This window comes from Primulina tabacum, chromosome 17 (genome assembly GCF_025594145.1).
Source record: "Primulina tabacum isolate GXHZ01 chromosome 17, ASM2559414v2, whole genome shotgun sequence".
Classification (NCBI taxonomy): domain Eukaryota; kingdom Viridiplantae; phylum Streptophyta; class Magnoliopsida; order Lamiales; family Gesneriaceae; genus Primulina; species Primulina tabacum.
In genome coordinates this window covers 12,751,993-12,773,448 of record NC_134566.1, presented here as the reverse complement: position 1 = coordinate 12,773,448, position 21,456 = coordinate 12,751,993, and the positions used below count along the sequence as shown (strand labels likewise).

Here is a 21,456-nt window from a genome sequence, read left to right as displayed (position 1 = left end):
ATGATATTAAATATCCTCTATTTTGCATTAATTGAGAATAATTAATTTAAAACGACGAATTAAAATAATGAAAACAAATGATTAAATAATGTGGGTTGGTGTTATGAAGAAGGTTCGACGGTTAATTACATTTTACAAAAATGATACAAAGCATTATTGGATATAGAAGAAAGATGACCTTATAAATATTTCCTGAGTATTTATTCTATCTATTTTTCTTTATAAAAAAATCCAACTTATATTTTTCAAAGCCTTAGTTTATTATTAAAATTTAACAATATATGACTGAATACATACAGTTTTACTAATTTTAACTATTTTTTGTATTTGTAAAGATCAGAAACTATAACAATTACTTATTTGATGATCTTGCAATTGACGAAGATGTGTTTTATAAATGATGGATATAAGTAAATCAATTATAGATTTATGTAATCTGAAATGACATATCTTTGAAGGTAATTTTTTAAATTATTATGAATAAATCTTTACAAAAATTATTCATTATTGCCCAATATTTCTCCTTATGAGTTATGATTGATAACCAGAAAGGTCAAATTTATTTGTTTTTATTTGCTTGTAGATGAAGTGAACATATATTTTTCACAAAATATTAAATCAAATATGATTTGTTTTATTTTGTAAATCTATAATCTTTCGAATGAGTTATATATACAAGAAGTTTCTCAGAAAAAAAATTAATATATACAAATTTAATACTTCCAATAATATAGTATGAAATATAAAAAAAATGTTATCGTAATTTTGAATTTTTGTATTTAAATAACATATTGCATAAATATGTTATATTAATAAGAGTTGAACACTTTTTGATAAATATAATAAAATATTAATTAAATCATATTTTGTCAATTGTCTAGAAGATAAAATAACCGAAATTCATTGATTTTATTTGCTTGTATATTAAGTTAAAATATTTACAAAAAATAAATATAATTTGTAGAATACTAAAATAACAAAATTCTTTGGTTTTATTTGCTTGATGAAACAAACTTTTTTTCCTACAAAACACTTAATTTGTGTGAAGATTTGTAGAGGCATCAAATAGAGAAGAATATACATTTCTTCTCATAAGATTTGCTAATGAAGATGACGAGAATATTTTTTTTTCACAGAGTAGAAAAACTGGTGACAAAAAAAATAATAATAAAAGCAATATAAATTGAAAATATAAAAGAAGAAAACATTTGACACAATAATTAATTTAAGGTTTAAAATATATTATCTATATTATATTTTTATTTTTCATAAATCAATAATACGTGGTAAAATAAGTGGGCAACGTTATGTATTATACTTTTTTCTTCTCTCAAATTTAATTTTAATAACTATTGTGATATCAATTTTATATTATATTTTCTCCAATGTCTAATTTATACAAAATTATAATATTTAACTACTATGTTTTTCAACAATTATTAATTTATTTAGATTGCATTTGGATAAATTGATTTCAAATTTATGGATTATAATTATAATTTTATTGTTAACAATAAAACAATATATCAAATCTTGAATCCACACATTACTTATTTACATATTATTATTTATATAAAGTAAAATAAATTTCAAATAACATTATTATTGGGTGGACTTGAAAAATATCATAATTAACATGAAATACTACTATATAAACATGAAATGAGTGGATTTGAAGTTTATGATGTTACTTCTCTAAAATAACAAAAATACATTTGAATGTATTGAAATCCATGAATTTGAAATCCTTCCATTCAAGAATAACCTTAGATTTATAACACATAAAATTTTTAAACAAATATCTTTTGCATTCATTTTATAATACATGTAGTACAAATTATATTACATTGAATTTCCTACGGATAATGCTAAAGGTACAACCAATATATCGTACTGCGATATTTACAAAAATTATATCGTGAGATTTTGTTATTATCTAATGAAATTTTATATTTAATTTATAATGAGATTTTAATAAATGAAATTTCTGTATTGATTTTTTTGAATTGTAAGAATTATTGTACAAATTTGGTTGCACATGTAGCATGACTCATTGTCTATCGACTAATATAGCATGAAATCATTAATATATAATTTTTTGTAAATTAATCTCTTCTGATCTCATTTATTTAACAACAATTATTGATAATAGAAATGTATTTTCACGTGCGTCGCACGTGTCTTTAACTAGTATATATAAATATGCCATTTCAATTGTGAATACTTTCACGTTCTTATTAATTATTATGACTTTATTATATATTGTGACTTTATTTGACACCCTTACCCTTATTAATTGTGACTTTATTATCTATTATATATAATAGATATCACACCCTTATTAATTATTACGACTTTATTAAAATGTGTCTTTTCTTTCTCCTTATTCATATTTTAAATATGTGTGATTATTAGTATTTAATTTTTTATGTCTACCCACATTATAATATGTTATTTTTAATCCAATGATTTAGATTTTTATTTATCTTTTCATTATGTAAATTAAATTAATTAAAGTTTAGAAATAACTCATTATCGAATTGTGAATTTTCTTTGGTGTCTTATTAATTTTTTCTCATGTCCTCGTGTGACAGTTAGCTAGAATTTATGTGTTCAAATTAAAATTTTTTGCAACAGATACTTTTTTGTGATTTATATTTATAAATTATTTAAATAAAATATGGTAAAAGATCGTTGGGATTTGATGCGTCAATTTGGGTTGGGTCTGTCAGTTTGGCCTGCACCGCAAAACAATTTAAGTGAGTTGGGTTGAAATTTTGTCGACTCATTTAAAGGTGAGCCAAAATGAGCTCTCATTTAAAGGTGAGCCAAAATGAGCTCGCACGAGTTTATATTAAATATCTGTATATCTAATATTATCGATTTTCAATCATGAAATCTTGATATAAAATGAAAAATATCAGTTTTATTTCAAAATTGTGATGTTATTATCTTGTCTAAAAATTGTGGGTTGTTAAGACATTTTGGCAGTCACTCAAAATTGAATGTCAAAGTTGACATTTGAGTTGTATTTTTATATTCATGACAATATGTTCGTCAACATATTATTTTTAAATTAGTTTTATCAGTATCGTAAGGGGTAAATATGTTTATTATCAACATATTATTTTTAAATTAGTTTTATCAGTATCGTAAGGGGTAAATATGTTTATTACAATATATAAATATTATCATCTCTTTAAATTAATATTCACTTTAATGTTTTACATATTATGGGTCTTGGTAAAATGAGGAATAATAAATTCAAACAAACGAATACACAAAAGTCTGAGGCGAAACCAAAATTAAATGGTAGCAGAAATTAATATATAAATTTTTAGTGAATTTATCGATGTTAAGATGTATAACAAATCTTATATCGTAATATATAAAATTTCAATTTTATAAATGAAATAAATCAAACATATATGAAATATACAAAATTTTATTACGTATACAATCAAGTAACTTATTATAACTGTATTTTATTCTACAAGAATTCTTACCAAACTCAGTGATTGTGGATTTAACATCTATTAAATCAGCAAACTAAAGAACGTGTCAATTAAACTAATTGAGTAATCACGTATTCTTGAATTTCCTAATTAATTTTTTGTCTTGCTAATTTGTTTAATTTAATATTTTAAATTACAAGACACTGTTACTATAACTAAAGACACATTTTTTTAAATGTTCGTAAGGACTCAATCACTAACTCACATGGAAAAAAATTTATCGACATTCTATATTGAAAACATTCTAATTAATTCAACACATTTGTTGAAAACTTTCTAATTAAGTAAGAAAAATTCATTTACAATAATCATATTTAATTTTTTTGGGCTAACTCCATTTATTTTATAAGATATTCATCGTAATTCTTTATTTGTATGTTAATCTTTATCTGAATCATGATGTATATTGTTTTTCTAAAAGTTATTAAATAATGATTTAATACATTTATTCGACACTTTAAATCTGAATCATGATGTATATTTTTTTTCTAAAAGTTATTAAATAATGATTTAATACATTTATTCGACACTTCAATATTAAAATTTTAAAATATATTAATTTTATATTGTTTGTGTGCAACACTTCTAATCATGATTATAACAATTCAATAAAAATTCTAAAAATGAATTAGGTAGAACATAAAAAAAATACACAATTAATCAAAAGAACGAAAATAAAAACTAAATAATTGTCTATTAACTATAAAATACTAATTTCGACTTCTTAATATTGAAGTCGGTGAGGGTGGAGGCCACTATGTACTTAAAAAGATAAAAAGTTAATGTTTGAATGAGTCACACTGCAATGAGACTCATATATATAAGTATCTCACTTGGTCTCACCTTATGTTTTGTCACTGTACAAAGCGAAAGTTTATGCACTATAATATTCTACATTTTCTTAATTTTTCTCTTGATTTCAAATTTATTTTCATCATCTATTGGTCTTTAAAGATATATTAGAATTTTTTCTAAACATCTAATTTTAAATATGATCAATTAACCAATAATTTTTATACTTTGTATACAATAATAAATAGATTAATATATTTGAAGATAGAAAAAGTAATATATTGAGAAGAATAAAAAAATAATGTTAGAATTAATACTATAATTATCTAATGTCAATATTAAAATTAAAATCCTACATTCGAAAATGTGTTTATTGAGGTAAAGATTATGATGATAAACTAAAAATAATAATTTATTTATCATTATAACGTAATAATAATGTGATCGTTATTCGAAATCAGAAAATGATGTACTTTGACTTTTTTATTAAATTGTATAAATAATTCTTTCAATATTTTTAGTGGATAACCATGTTAAATCTATTAAAATTAAATAGTAAAATTTAATGATGAATATAAATGTATTAATTCAACTTTCAATTTGGATTTCGAGATTTTGTCAACATTATATAGTAAAAGGTTATTATTTGTTGGGTACAATAATTGATCATGTTGGGTAGAGTAATTGAAATGTTGTGCTTGAGTTGTTGTAGTATTTAAAATATTTGATTTGCACTGTTACCATAATCTATAGGTTTTGATAAAACAGTATACGCTTGAGCCTACAATTGTTATCAGAGTCAAGATCGCGACTTTGATTTTCATTGATTGCAATTGATGCAATTATTAGGAGATAGATTGTTTGGTATAATAATTGTCCACGATGGGTAGGCGCTTGAGCTGTTGTATGATTTAAAGATTTGACTTGCATAATTACCATCAGTTATAGCTTTTGGTAAAGCGACAAACGTTCGATCCTATATTATTCGATTGTAAAGCTAGAAGAAACATGTTGCATCAACTTTTAGTTTTGAATTGATAATCCCTTACATGTTACTCGATTTTTAAAATTCTTTACAATTTTCAAATATTATTATATATTGAATTATAAATTATCCTTTTCAAATTGGATAAATATACAATAAAACTCGTGTAAATATTATTAACAAAAACATTTAAATGAAATATTGGATTTGTCGATAATCAAAATAAGAAATATACAAATTTTGATCATTGAGTGAGAAATAAGATATTTAAATAAAGTTATAATTGTCACAATGAAATAGTGCACTTACATGCATTTATCACTGTATTTTGCAACTAAATGTCAAAAAAAGTTTCCACATATTATTTTTATATCATATTTAAAATAATTATGAATCCTAATTTTTATTATTTTGAGTTGGCCTTTGTTATGAAAAATCATTATGAATAATTTGAATTTGAAAATTCTTATATCTATGTATATCACATATTAATATATCAACCTAAGTCCATGTAATAAAAAACTACAAAATGAACTTATTCATCTTCAATGTACACAAATTATATAGTAAAAATATATGACATTTAAGACAATGAAGTATAATATATGTTCATATATAACAAATATATAGACAAGAAAAACCATAAATAAAAATATTTTTCTAGATATGAGTATTTATTTATAACTTTTTACAGTGAGTTGGAGAAGATAAAAGAGAAAAAATATTAACTCTTTTGGGTTACACAAAAAAATAAAAATGAAAGAAGTGTTTGTCATCCAATGAATTCAATTTTCAAATTAAATGTATACTATAAAGTTATATTTACCGTTCAAAATTTATAAATGCAATGAATTTTCTCAAGATAAGGATACACAAATGTTCCCGTTAATATATTTAAACAATTAGAAAATTAAATATATTATTTTTCTGGAGGTAATACCAATATGCCATTAGTAATTTGATTGTATTAATTATACTTATAATTTAATATGAAATATTAAAATAAGTGTCATAAAAGTCAGTAAAAAGATGACTTATTGTCAAAAATATTATTATTATAAATTGCAAAAAAATGACAATATTTAATCAATATTTTTTTAAATCAATTCATCAATACTTTTTATGCGATGATAGATTGTTATAATCATTAGGGGTGAGCATTCGGTCGGTTCTGTTACCTACCGAACCGAATTAGTCATAACCGGATCGAACCGAAATATTTAGAAATAACCGAACCGACCGAATTAATTTTCATAACCGACTAAAATCGAATCGAATTAAAATCGGTTAATTCGGTTGGTAAACGAATTAACCGATTAGTTTTTAAAAAAATTGTGATTTAACTTTAGTTATGTATGTAATTTTTTTGAACACTATAGTCTACACAAATGCATAAACACATAAAATCACATACATAACAAGTTTTTATTTAGAATTAGGGCTGATTTTAAAATTAAAAATTAAAATATATATAAAAATTGATAAATAATAAAAATTTATTAAAGAATAATATTTATTATATCGGTTAATTCGGTTAGTCGATTTCAAAATTTTGAAAACCGTAACCAAACCGAATTAACCGATATAACCGAATTTTTTTAATTTAAAAAATGAATTTTCGAAATAAATGAACCGAATTTTTGAATTGACTCGGTTCGGTCGGTTAATTCGGTTTAACCGAAATTTTGCTCACCCCTAATAATAATGTGTAGTTTATTATCAAGTATAACTTTCTAATAAATTAAAGGTGAAATTGTTTTCAATTTACATGAAAGAGAATAATAATCAAACAACATTGTGAATAAAAAATTGTATATCATTGATTGTCAAAAAAAAGATTGTAATAATGGAATATTATAATAAAATATATGCATTATTGAGATAATATGACAAATAAAAAAAGAAAAAATATGATAAAAAATATATGAGAAAAATTTTAGTAGTCCAAATCTTTTTTTAAAATTAAAAAAATATGAGTTACATATGCTAATTAACACGAATTGTCAAAATTTACAATACTATTATCATTATCTTTTGTTGAGTTAACTAATTTTATTTCAAATTCTAATTACTTCAACATATGTTTCTCACGTGCAACGCACGTGCATTATTTCTAGTATATATATATATATATAGGTCTCTTGTGAGACGATCTCACAATTCTTTATCTGTGAGACGGGTCAATCCTATCGATATTAACAAATAAAAAGTAATACTCTTATCATAAAAAGTAATAATTTTTCATGGATCGCTCAAATAAGAGATACGTCTCATAAAATATGACTCGTAAGACCGTTTTACACAAGTTTTTTATTTATATATTATAATATATATATATATGAAAAATATTATTTTTGGTTAATTGAAATTCAGATAATAGATATTGTTTAATTTATATCATAGCATATTGAAAAGTTTTTTGGAAAAAAAATTCAAAAGAAAACCGACCATGGACAGGGGCAACTACCACCACTCTTTTTATCTGCCATTTTTTTCAATGCTAAGATTTCAAAATGTGAAAACCACAAATTTTACATAAAAAACGAGCCAATAAATAATTTCTCAATAACGAAAAAGAAAAATCACCTTTTAATATCTCGTATATAAGATGTATCAGAATATTTTAAGATAGCAATACTGTTATGTTAAACGTATACGAGTGATAATAATATTAGGATGAATGGTTTTCTGGAAAATTTTCGTTCATTAAGCTATTAGCATTGCGCCGCTTGATCTAATTGATTAGATGAGCCGTAAAAGAGTGACACCATATTTTAACGATTAATATTGTTTCTACTAAGGACAATGTCAACGGTAGCTAAAGGGTAAGACTAATCTATAAGAGATATGATATAACACTAACACATAAACGCGCACTTCTCCATACTCATGAGCATAACAGTCCGACCAATTAGCACTTAAGTAAATGCATTATGCACTCCTAAAATTGCGTCTTAACTAACCGTTATAGCTTATGGTCAGCAATTGAACTAAAATAGGCAAAAATTAAAAATAGTACACCACAACCAAAATTTGACAAGTCAATTGACTAAATTTCAAATTTGGACAAGTTAATGAACTACAAAAATCATCACCGGGAGCAACATGATCCATATTCATATTCTTTATCTAATGTAGCAAATTAGTTAAGGACATACAATTTCTTCAAGTTTTAAATAGAATTTAAATTTAAAGTAGTTAAATAAATTAACATAAAAATAAAAAAATCACACACCTTGTTCTCTCAGTCACAAATTTTCTATTTTCTTCAATATTTAAAATTAAATAAATAATAAATTAGAATCGTAATAGATTGATGACCGAACTCAAAACTTGTTCACACGCGCATGTATGTGTGTGTGTGTGTGTATATATATATATATATATATAATCCGACAGCTTGTGAATCTCTTATCTTTCTCGTTTCATCCATTCCTCTCTCCAAAATCCTCTGAATCAAACCCATTAGCACCCCGAAAACAATCAAAGGAGAAAAGAAAAAAATGCAGTTCTGCAGGGTCGGCGGAGCAACGAGCAGCGAAAATGCAATCAATATTTTTTACAGAATCTATGGTGGAGGACCCGTCAAAGTTCTTATGATCATCGGTAACGCATTCGCCCGGATTTTTTACGGAGAATCTCGATATGCTATTTCAAATAATTTTGTTTTATTTCAACGTTTTTTAATATGGGTTTTGGATTTAATTTTACCTGTTCGCTGATTTTTCATATTTTGATCTTTTTTGTGGACTTTAGGATTAGCTGCGACCCACGATTCATGGGACCCACAGATAAAGGTTCTGGTCGGAACGACCATACCGAACGGTAGTGAATCGGCGGACGGAGATCAGGGCAATGAGAGCTGCGGCAGCGGCGGTTCTGGCGTGGAAGTTTGCGCGTTTGATAATCGTGGAATGGGTCGGAGCTCCATTCCCAGCAAAAAATCTCAATATACGTAATATACTTTATTCATTTATAAATCTTAGCTTTAGTTGAGGATATTTAGTAATTTGCTTGCAATGTTAGATATGAAAGTTTAGCTATTTTTTTACTTTTTATTGTTTTAACTTTTAATTGATATCCGTATACTTTGAATTCCAACTTTATGTTTTATTTTCTATTTTTCGGTGCTAATTTATCTTTTATGAATTGGTGGGAAAATGGAAAAGATCGTTGAATTTTTTTTTTCAAGATTGCATTTTTATGTGTGACCCACACCCACTTGAGTAATTAATACTCGGTTTAAATCTTGTGAGTTGTATCTTTGCAACTATTTAGTGTTATTGAAGAGGATAAGTGTAATTTAACAGGACCAAAATTATGGCAAGAGATGCAATAGCTTTAATGGATCACTTGGGTTGGAAAAAAGCTCATGTTTTTGGCCATTCAATGGGTGAGTTCTTGACTTTTCAGTTTTTAAGCTGGCATTTTTTTGACCAAGTTCTTCTCTTTAGAGGTATGAGTTTAGTGGTTTGGTTTTCATATTGAACATTTTTGAAGTAATGAAATTCGATTTCTCATTAAAGATCAAGTCAAATCATGTCGATCAGAGCACTTGAAAAAGTTCTCTCTTATGTTATTTGATTGACTGAATTCTTAATATTCAAAGTTGTTGAGTCAACCTTGATCATCTACGAATATATTTCAAGCCGACTTCGAGATTTATTCTTTTATAGGCCGCAATCGTTGAGATAGTTGTTGATTTTTTTTTAAAAAAAAATTCAAATGAAACAACTGTTCGAATAGAGTTTGATGATCCAACTCGAATTCAGACCATTATTTAAGCCCAAATGTTTTTCGAGTTTTGAGTTGAGCAGGAACCTAATTAAAATCGAGCTCGAGTTCTGATGTGAAAAAAAAATAAGTTTTCTTCTTATGGATTCGTTTGCATCTCCTGCATAGGTTTTGAGTGCTTAAAGCGGAGAGTTCCACAATGTTTCTGTTGTTTTTATTACTGAATATGTTCCCGGAATATTAAATCTACCTCTGTGGAATCAAAACTCTGCATCAAGTGGCTTTCTTGGTCAATATGAGCTCATTTATTTCTATGATGCAGGAGCCATGATTGCTTGTAAATTGGCTTCGATGGTACCTGAAAGAGTTTTATCTTTGGCTCTACTAAATGTAACCGGTGGAGGTTATGAATGTATACCAAAGGTATGCCTCCTCGTAGGATCTGATCTCTTTTGCTTCTAACGATTTGAGTTTGAAATTTTTGCAAGATTTACATGATCGCCGGCCGTTGACTTCATTGTGTTTTGTTTAATTATAAAATTATTATTAGACCATCTCCAGTGTTCTCAACCTTTAGAGAGAAATAATGACTAAGATGGTATCAGAGACTATGATTTCATGTTTGAATTTTTTATGCTTCGTGAAAGTGATTGCGACAGCCTTAGATTTAATCAACAGTCTATGCCTATTAACATATGTGATGTGGTTTTTTTTTTTTTTTTTTTTGTGAAAATCGTAGCGGTGTACTCGTTTGAATGTTTTGAAATGAACACAAATGATGATGTATTGTTGATAGCTGTGAAAGGGTTTTGGTCAATACTGATTTCTGAGAATTTTATGTAGTGCATCATATGAACTGGTGTATTTGTGTTAGATGTCAAAATAATTCTTACCTTTACAGATTGATCGCCAAAGTATGTCGATTGCACTTCGTTTTCTGAGGGCAAAAACTCCTGAGCAGAGAGCTGCTGTTGATTTAGATACACATTACTCACAGGTTATATAGTATAATTTTTCTATACACGTCGTATTTTAATTAACTAGCATGATGCACGTGCTTCGCACGTAATATCAATTATATTATAAAAATTAAAAAAAAATTGATTTTCTAAAAAACAATTTGAATCATTTTGTTATTTATCTGGGCTTAATTTCTTATCATATTAGACGATTTATAAGAACTTATATAACTTACTTTCAAAATTGTTTCCCAAATTAAGATTCAATCAGTTGATTTTATGTTATATAATAAATTGTAATGAAAATAATATATAGAACAAAATGAACTGAAACAAATTTTTTTTTAAAAATTATATATTCAAACACCACATATAAAACATAATAACCTAAAAATCAACCAAATTATGGATTATATCAATGTATAAATCATAATCTATAATAGCGAAACATACTAAAGACAAATAATTATTAATTTAAAATCACTGTGGCTAACTCATAAAATATTAAAACAAATGAAATAGTAATATTGATAGTAAAATATAACTCATAATATTTAATTTAACCTCCTAAAGAATTTTTTTACTTTTTATTTTTACAATTCTATATCATGGATAATAAATTCTATATATCAATTTTACGTATAATAACATTGATGACTATTAATTTCTTGTTAAATAAGTTTTAAAATAATAAATAAATCAACATATGTAAAGAAATGCACATTCAAATAAGATTATATGGTAAATATCAAATAAAATCATATAATAATTATTAAATATAGATTTTAAACTATTAATTTGATCTTTACCATTAAAATTTGAAATATAACAGAAGAAATAAATATAGATTTTAAATTATTGGTACTATTTTAACCATTAAAATTTGAAATATAACAAAAGAAATAAACTTTCATATATATTTTTATGATATTATACTTTATTACTTAATTAGAAATTGTATTAAAAATATAATTACAAAATTACAATAAATCATTGGAAAAAAAGTAGATATTAAATTAAAAGGATAAAACATTTAAATGTAGTATAAAGATGAATTATTTGATAAAATTAATTAATATAGGAGTTACATTATATTCTTGAAGTGTGTATAGAAGGTTAATTTTGTAATTGCACAATTGGAAAACAATGCCCTCATCCACACTTTTATAGGTATATAGATAATGTCGTTTTTTTTCAATATGTTGTTTGGACAACTGGAATTTAATGTTTCATTTCTTTGCAGGAATATCTGGAAGAGTATGTTGGACAGAAGACCAGAAGATTAATCTTATACCAAGTAAGGATTTGTAAGCAAATTTTGAGTACATAAACCTGACAATGTACCACTTTGTACTTGGAAGCTTAAATGTATTTTCTTCTTTCTGAGTGAATTTCTGTTTTTGAGGCCGTTCAAAAAATTTACTTTGACTGTCATGATTTTAACTCAAATCACTGTGGACGCAATGTACAAGAGTTTGGTTATAGTTTTCCACGTTTCTTGTTGAATTGAATGCAAATCCTATACATAAGAATGAAATTGCAATTTATATTATTCTTTCATTCTGCAGGAATATGTAAAGGGCATATCATCAACAGGTATGCAGTCAAATTATGGATTTGAAGGTCAGTTAAACGCTTGCTGGACGCATAAAATGTCAAGAACCGAACTGGAATCTATACGTGCTTCCGGATTTCCTATATCAGTAATTCATGGAAGGTAGCTAAATAATGCTAAATACTCGTTTCTAGAAAAAAAAGTGAGGACAAAATTCTGCTCAACTGACTGACAATTATTCCATATGGTGTAGACATGATGTTATTGCCCAAATGTGCCATGCAAAACGGCTTGCAGAGAAATTGTATCCATCTGCAAGAATGGTAGAACTTGATGGCGGGCATCTCGTGAGCCACGAGAGAACTGAAGAGGTAACATTTCTGCTCCCTATTATTATCATTTATAATATATCCCATGTTGGTATGACAAGGTATTGTAGAGTGGGTATATAGCAATGAAAGACTCCCACTTAAAAGACTAGTGTTTTGGTTTGAACTTTTCTCTTGCGCCACTGTTGCCTAACATCCTGTGTCTCAATTCGCGTAGGTAGTGATGACAGTTTGTTGTCGATAGGAATGTAGTATTACTAGGCTATGAAGTATGACTAATCGAAGCAACCTTGTGAGAAACCTGTAACCATGCTAATCTCAGCTAGGAAAAAGCTAATCCATATATTGTCACGCAAAATATTTTGTCTGAATCCATAGATGACACTCAATCGATATGAAACTCTATTATCGATAAGATGCTTAAATTGTATCTTTTGGTTGAAAGTTCAGGTCAATAAAGCTCTTCTCGAGTTGATAAAGGCATCCGAAAATACAACAAGTCTACACGAGTGGACAAATCTTTCAAGTAAAAGCAACAGTAAGTTATTCATGCATAACTTCTACCTCTTTAATATCACCCGTCCAAATAAGTGGCAGAGGCAGACAGGGGCACAGCAAGCGTGGTCACCGAGTCGCCTAACAATTTCCTATATACATGTAGATTTTCTTCTATACTTGTAACAAAAAATGATAATTCATCCTCTTTAAATTTTTGAAACATAAAATTTTTAATATTGCCCCTGTTATGATTTTTTGGTTTCACTACCACTGGTCTAAAACATATAAACGACAGACGAATTTACCTTTCTTATTAAAGATCAAGAATCCTTAAAAATGTATACTTTTTGCAGGTTCCAAATCTTCTCGGAACTTGCTATGGAGAGCAATCAATTCATCTGTCATAGTAGAAAGTGCAGAGAAGATACATATTTTCCTAATATATTTTTTCGGTCTCTTTGTATTAGTGTTCGAGTACATCCGAAGAGCTGCAAGAAGCCTCAAACCAGTAAGAGTTGGATCTGCCCTTACATAAGCCTCTACTGGTAGAGCTTCATCTACTGGTAACTCCTTTTCTACTGCTGGTAACAAAATAATCATACACGTTTCGATTCATCATGTTATGAAATGGGACGGTTTATTACAGGACGAGGAAAATTCACCTGATGACAAGAAATCTAACGCAAGCTAAATTTTGGGATGAGAGCAATGAGAAGGCTGGTTGATGTTCATCCTGAGTTGCATCTCAGTCACTGGTTTAAGGAAGTGGACCAATCTTGCAACAGCAAAAACTTGCTACTTCTGGCTCCATCTTGAATGAAAATCGTGTATCGTTTTTCTGATTTTTTCTAATCAAATTATGTTGATAAATATCAACTCAATGTATCTAAGTAAATCTCAATGGAATGTCAATTTGTTTAATTGTTTACTTGTATCATCTTCTGAGAAGTTAGTAAATTAGTCTTTTTTCCTTCCTCTGAAGTTAATTAAGTAACTTAGGCATAGTGTGGAACATGAGACAAGGGAGGGATTAATAAATAATCCTCCTTATCCCATGTTCCATGTTTGGTACCTTTTTATAAAGTCCATGATGATATCATAGGCCTTTGATAAATAATTTTTCAGAAGGATAAAATGTCCCTTCTATTAGGTGTGATAATTTTAATTTAATGATAAAATACACTACAAATGACTTAATTGCCCTCAATTTATAAATGATTTTTATAAATCTATGCTAGTAGGTAAAAATTAAAATCAAATAAATATTTTTATATATTATATAATATGATAATTATATAAATGAATTCGAGATAATTATATAAATAATTTTTATAAATATCAATAAAATTATTAGTATCACTCGATTAACCTTAAAAATTGATATTTGAGTTGACTCACAAAATCAAGTGCTCAATTATCATATTATATAATATATAAAATTAGGTAAAAAAAATAAATCATGCAAGCGCTGTCGGCGCATGAACAGATAAGAAATATGAACTCAAGCAACAACTTTGAAATTATAAAATTTATTATGATAAAGTTAATTTTGTCATTACAATCTAATATATAAATTTAATCACTCTTATTAAAATCATACCAAACATTAAATATAATATCATACATCTTATTTATCTTTAACTTATCCTCATATTATATATCACATGTTTATCTTATCATGTGTATCAAACTATACCTCAGTGGATTCATAAGCAGGAAAATCATATTAAGAACCATCCCAGTACCTTCGCAAAAGTATCACTCATAAGTTGTTTAACATATAAAATGTTAATAAATATGCACAAATTCGAAGAATAAGAAAAACAAATTTGTCGTTAGCTCCAAACAATTCAGAAGATTTTCAAACAACATTTAAGTTTGACAGTTTCACATATGATTAGAAGCTCGTGCAAATCATAATAAAGTATAATTTGGCAAAGGATCTCTGAATCAGTGACAACAGTGAACCAATATATGACGTATTGAGTTCAAATCTTACATGTGAATGGGTTGGTATGCGTTGGTTAATTAAAGAGACGAGACGAGGCACACTGCTTTGTCGAAAAATGGCTAAAATTGATAATTCATGACCAAAAAATATAAAAAGAAACGTGCAAGTTACATGTAGAACAAGACTTCGGTCGGTCATGCTAAAAACTATAAAAATCAGATAACTTGGGATAGTGAATTAGAATTTTCTTGTAGAAAAACTCATAAATATAACTTGACAAAGATAATCACCCAGGATCAGTAACATATACTTACATATTTACGCTAGCATGTACATATTTTTTTATCCATCCCAGGATTTCGTCTCCTCTTCCTCTCGCCTGAATTTGTAGATACAACACCACCGTTGATGTGGAGGAGCGGCGAGAGCTGGCGGCGGAGCTCTAAGCATAAAGAGAGATTTTATAAGTGAAAGCATATAATATGCATGTGTATTGATTCATATAAATAGGAGTAATATACCATACGAATATTCTATTATGCTTGTTTGTCCAACAAGTTTAGCCAAACAAGCTACAGCCCGTGGAATCCTATTCCAAACAAAAAAAAAAAAGAAATATATTTATTTATTCTTCTAATTAAGGGAATCATTCGCCCAGTCAAGAATATTATTACATTTTGCATAGCTGCATAATGAGATATATTTTTTTCAAAAAATAATTTTGAATATTGTTAAGCAGACTATAAACCTTTTAAAAAATAAAAATAAAAACACTAATTTAAATTTAAATTTAAATTTGGCTTTAAAAGACTAAAGATGCCATCAACTTATATGAAATAAATACTCAATAAATTATTTGAATTTCTAAGCTCACCTAAAATATATTTTTATCCATCAAACAAAATATATATTTTGATTAAACCGTGGCAAATGGCTAATGTTGTAACGTCCCGAGTCCGGGCTCGCGGCTGCGTGACTGCACACTGAGCCTCTATAGCAACTACTTCGTATTCATGTTCGCTTTACGAAAATGATTAATCCAAGTCTATTGTAAGTCATTTTAAACTCATTTTAAATCTTTCATTTTTAATATGTGGGACAAAGGTATCACAATCACCCCTCCTTCAGAACGCGACGTCCTCGTCGCGGCCTAACCCTCGATCCACCAGCGCCGATAATCTAGAGGTGACTCCTACAGGTTCAAGAGATGGCTCCCGTCATATAGCACTTTGCCCCGCATGTTCAAGAGGTGGCTCTCATGCACGTAACACTTTGCCCCGCATAGCACTTATTTCTCGATGTTCCATACCGGTGACCGGCTCTGATATCATTTTGTCACGCTCCGAGCCCGGGCTCGCGCCTGCGTGACTGCGCACAATGAGCCCCTGTAGCAACTACTCCGTATTTGTCTCGCTTTACGAAAATGATTAACTCAAATTGCTATAAAAGTCCATTGTAAACTTTTATAAACTTATTTTAAATATTTCATTTTTAAGATGTGAGACAAAAATATCACAAATGTTATTTGTATTCCATAAATTCTTATGTACAAAATCGTTTGGCATGTTCCAATATATATAACTTGGTTAAAATGAAAGTATAATATTTAACGTAAATCAAACGATATTAAAATTATGTATAAAAAAGCTCACAAATGGATTGACCAAACATAATACCACACCACGAAGATTCAACAGTACATCGAAAGTTTTTTTTCCCACAAAAACTTTTGTGAGACGTTCTCACGAGTTAATTTTATAAGACAAATATTTTATTTAGATCATTTATGAAAAATTACGAATAAAAATCCGTAAAATCATCGCACAAAAGTCATAAATTTTGTGATGCTTGCATTAACATTTATAAATTTATTTTAGGATAAATTACAATTACAATAAATATTGCAAAACCAAGATGTGAACCTGAAGGCTAATGAAGAAAACAAAAATCATACAACTCTCCCAATGGAACTCCAAGAAAAAGGTAAAAAGAATGGCAAAATGCTAATTAGAGGATGATTGAATTGATACATGCATAATTTCTTTTTCATCCCCCACATTTTTTCCGTTAGTATTCATCCAAATAAGTATACAACGTATCATCTTTCTTTGATTTCCGTCGACTGAGCAACGATTTGAGCAGCCGTTTGCTCTTGCTAGGATACTGTTCGTTTTCTTTGGTACTTTCTTTTCCTACGCGAATTCGCATTGAAGCTGATTTCCGAGGTTCAGAGATATACTGCAAATTTTTACCAATAGAAGAAGCACAAGCGTTAATACGAGCTCATAAATGAGCAGATAAAACCAATGAAAGAGAAGAAGGATCTTGTTCGTGTTACCGTTTGTCTTCCAAGAGAGGGGTTTGGGGTAGTTGATCGGCTACGATTTGGGGTGGTTGGATTTGAACTTTTTGGGGTTGCGGGCTTACTCGAGAGGGAACCGGTACGTAGAAGTGGAAACCGGTGCGGTGATACTGTTCTTTTTTCTGGTAACAACAACCAAAAAAAAAAAAAAGCATGATCATCACCATTAATTCTTGAAAATGAAGACTAATCTTTCAATTGATATAGAAAGTAGTGATGAACCCAAATCTTTACCAGGCATGTTGGAGAATGAAAAACTTCCAAATCTTTGGGGAAGTTTAGGAGAAGGTAACGTTGAATGCCCTTTACTGCGAAAGCAAACAGCATAAAGTTGTGTGAATGAGAAGGGGCGGGGCCTTATACAAAGGAGGGGGTAAATGACCATTTAGATGGGGGAATTACCATGATTCAGTATAGAATTTCAGAAAATTGATTAAACATAAATTTAAATTTTTTCTTTTGTCCAGAGGCCGCATGTTGAATCGGCCCCAGTAACTATGAAATTTTGATGAGTAAAACTTGATTGATGATGATTTGGTGAGCACATAACTAACCTGATTACAGCTGGTGGAGTTTCGTTAATCGTTGCTCGTATAGCTGCAAGTTATATTATCTCGTGAGAACTAAAAATTTACGATGGAAGGTAACACAAATGCATCGAAATTGACATGAAATGAGAGATACAACCTACCGTTCTTGAATTGGGGCCAGTTATCACCATCATCCAGGTTGCATCCTTGGTATTTCGACTTTGAGCGAATGGCTCCATCCACAGTCTCTCCCACTAAACAATAGGAAATAAATTTTATGCATAAGAAAATTTATTTAACATTTTATAATCGAAAATAATCCAACATGTAGTATATTATAATAATTTACTCGGGAGGATGTATCTCTTGTGGTACTTTGGAGTGTTGATCACTAACGACTGCTGTGAAAGACCTTCCCGATCAATATAATCTTGGCATGTCCGAAGTCTCTAAATTATAGCATAAAAAACATTCAAGATTCAGCACGAAACAAATGCTACATCAGTGGAGATCTATGCAATAAAAGATGGATACACAAGTTATACAATTAGCATGTTAGGAGATGTTATATCTCAAGTTCACAGAATCCAGAGAATATTACGTAAATGGTAGTAGAATGAATATCTGGTTTATAGACTACAAATATCTGCTATATAGACTACAAATATATGATGTTAATATTCTAAAATCAAGAATTTCAACATAGTAGCAGCTGTAACGAAAAATTGCATCACCTGCTCTATGCAAGACACACGAAGCTCTGTTCGAGTAACTTCATCAACCTTTTCATCCAACAAACCATTAACCTTATATGTCACTGAGCCCAAATGATCCACCGTATTGACAAGAGCTTTAATAGCATAATCTTTCAATGTATTCACCACTCTACATAATCAGTAATATTTTGGGAGGCTAGAACTTGAGAAAAAACTTTCTTGGAGTTGGAGCGGATATTATGTTAAAGGAAGACTCAAAATAGATCTCTTCAATAATCTATTATAACAACTCACATATGCTTTTGGTTATCCTTGGTATAGGACAACTCAAAGTATTCTGCTGCCGAGTACAGTTGTTTGCTAAGATTCTTCAAGTCCTACAGAAATAAGCGAAAAAATATCTATTTATTGTATCTAAACTTCAAAGACAGGCCAAAATAATAAAACTGCAAAGTACATATCTGATACGCCATTGCAAAACACATTGTCAAACGGTAGACATTTAAACAGCTATATTGTATTTATACTATGGTTATGGAATTCTTCGATTCCAAAAATTTCAATCCAAATGCAAGCTTTTCTTCTTTCCTCCTCAAACCAGAAAGAACTCAAATGGACATTGTCCGTTAACAGTAACAAACACAGGAGCAACTGTGGAGAGCAAGAGTAGGGGTAATTGACTCCCGTTAGATAAAGAAATATCAAACATTTGTACTAAACTAGTTTCAACCCCTAGACTAAATTCCTGGATCCGCACTTTCATACACATGAACAGGATATAAACAAGCTGAGAAGAGAGGTCTTCACCGCAATGCAATTTCACAACAATTCATAATCAACCTTTGATAAATATAAATTATCGCACTAGTTTCACACGAATTCATAATTCATTTACAATTAAACCAATTTACAACGGATCCGCCATCATCACAAAATCAATGTAAGCATTTATTTGACTAGTATACGATTAAATCAGCAATGAAATTCTACTGAATAGTAAGGACCACCAAATAGATGAACATCAAAGAATTATAAAAGTAACAATAAATCACCTTCAAACTATCAGAAAAGAGCATACTCTGCTGCATGTAGACCTCATCATAATTGGCTGGTTCACGGGAGAATTGCATTGAAGCAGTTGCAGTCATTGTCTCCATCAAATCGGAATAACTAAAATGGTAGCTGTAAGGTCTTTTTCTACACTGCATCAACCATTCCCACCAATATAACATAATGATGAAAATGTGCTTTAAATCTCATTCAATGAAGTTGAAAAAATTTGCACAACTTTGTACGGTCAAATGTATAAAAGTACTTAGAATTGTAAACATGACGGTCCTTGAAAGAAATTGTGCAATCTTTACAAAGAATAAGGGAAAAAAGTATCCATTTACTGTTTTTCCATTATTTTTCAAGAAATGTAAGGACAGCAAGAATCTCTTCCCATTCTTGAAAATCAACAACTAGAACAAAGACAAACACTAGAGTGTGCAGAGCAAAGAGACAAAACATCGAGAAGAATGAGCCAGGATAATGCCTTTTCCCAACAACAAAATCCGTATTTTAAAGGAGCTAGGATTCCATAGAAAGCTAATACTGACAAAACTTGACGACCAATACACTCCAATTGTTTATACACAAAGTTTCATGAAGTTCACTGAATACCATTTTATACTCAAAAACCACCAAAAAGATTGCAAGTTCTATCACAAAAGCTCCAAATTTCACAGCAAGGATATCGTAAAAATTTACAAGAAAACAAGATTCGGAATCCAATTCAATCAAATTACATACAAGGGCATCCATAGAACTGCAATTTCATCACAAAATTGAAATAGTAAAAAACATAAAACCCTTCAGTCTCAGGTCCAAGGAATAAAAAACTCACCTTTAAACTTCAAAAACTCTCAACACTCCTTTTCAGCAATTCAGAAGAAGAAAAACAGTGAAATAAAAAAATAACACTGCTTTCTATCTTTCTTGGACTAAAAAATGCAAAAATAAAAAATAAAAAAATACCCCACAATCCCTTCGCATTCAAGCTTGATCATGGAGTGGCTTTGGAAAAAGGCAAAAGAAGACAGCACAAATAGGCCCAGTGAAACGACAGTGGCGATTATGGTTTGGTGCCAAGATTTTGACCAAACCCGACAATCTTTTCAATTCTTTTGGTGGGATTAAGCTCAAGCTTGAGGAGCATATAAAGGGGAGAATGGCATTGAGGAAAGCACGACAAGGGAAGAATTATAAAGCATGAGTAGTGGGAGTTTTTAGCGACTTTTTGGAGCAGAAAAAATGGGGCAAACTACCGAACAGCTGCCTCACCTTAACTCTTTCTAATCATTGCATGTTTCGTGGGTCAGCACTCAACCCCGTGAATTTTGTAGTTCATCATCAAAGATAAAATCTGGTTTCTCGCGAGAGTGAAACATTTGACCCTTTATATTCCTTAATATATTTCAAGATTCCATTTGGAAGCGATTTTTTCACATTCTTCGTGGCTTTTAGATTTTCTTCTTGGTATGATGAT

General features: G+C 28.9%; 2 protein-coding genes across 4 annotated transcripts; one reads left to right on the top strand and one right to left on the bottom strand.

Moving 5' to 3' along the window:
• Positions 1-8,690: 8,690 nt before the first annotated feature.
• On the top strand, positions 8,691-14,295 carry LOC142530759 (uncharacterized). Its single transcript, XM_075636567.1, has 11 exons — positions 8,691-8,898; positions 9,049-9,247; positions 9,603-9,685; positions 10,349-10,449; positions 10,928-11,023; positions 12,229-12,282; positions 12,554-12,702; positions 12,794-12,911; positions 13,320-13,407; positions 13,721-13,930; positions 14,014-14,295. Exons 1-10 carry the CDS (start codon positions 8,796-8,798, stop codon positions 13,900-13,902), a joined length of 1,173 nt encoding a protein of 390 aa, XP_075492682.1. The 5' UTR covers positions 8,691-8,795; the 3' UTR covers positions 13,903-13,930; positions 14,014-14,295.
• A 2,853-nt stretch (positions 14,296-17,148) lies between these two features.
• LOC142531073 (protein ABIL2-like) lies at positions 17,149-21,279 on the bottom strand. Of its 3 annotated transcripts, none has more exons than XM_075637091.1 (10): positions 20,946-21,279; positions 19,979-20,128; positions 19,221-19,303; positions 18,945-19,095; positions 18,560-18,659; positions 18,372-18,464; positions 18,235-18,277; positions 17,915-17,988; positions 17,657-17,802; positions 17,149-17,556 (listed from the first exon to the last, which is right to left on the bottom strand). In XM_075637091.1, the coding sequence occupies exons 1-10, from the start codon at positions 20,961-20,963 to the stop codon at positions 17,386-17,388; spliced, it is 1,029 nt and encodes a 342-aa protein (XP_075493206.1). In that variant the 5' UTR covers positions 20,964-21,279; the 3' UTR covers positions 17,149-17,385. The 3 variants fall into 3 exon arrangements, with proteins under 3 accessions (XP_075493206.1, XP_075493208.1, XP_075493207.1); XM_075637093.1 differs by having other exon boundaries at positions 19,979-20,123; positions 20,815-21,278; XM_075637092.1 differs by having other exon boundaries at positions 20,815-21,277.
• Between the last annotated feature and the right edge of the window lie 177 nt (positions 21,280-21,456).

Excerpts from the sequence above, each read along its gene's own strand:
- LOC142530759 (XM_075636567.1), top strand. The coding sequence starts at position 8,796 with ATGCAGTTCTGCAGGGTCGGCGGAGCAACGAGCAGCGAAAATGCAATC. Across the intron at positions 9,686-10,348 it reads TGTTTTTGGCCATTCAATGG|GAGCCATGATTGCTTGTAAA; the intron begins GTGAGTTCTTGA and ends TCTATGATGCAG. Across the intron at positions 12,703-12,793 it reads ATATCAGTAATTCATGGAAG|ACATGATGTTATTGCCCAAA; the intron begins GTAGCTAAATAA and ends CATATGGTGTAG.
- LOC142531073 (XM_075637091.1), bottom strand. Across the intron at positions 19,304-19,978 it reads TCTTTTCTGATAGTTTGAAG|GACTTGAAGAATCTTAGCAA; the intron begins GTGATTTATTGT and ends TTATTTCTGTAG. Across the intron at positions 18,278-18,371 it reads CTGGCCCCAATTCAAGAACG|CTATACGAGCAACGATTAAC; the intron begins GTAGGTTGTATC and ends TATAACTTGCAG.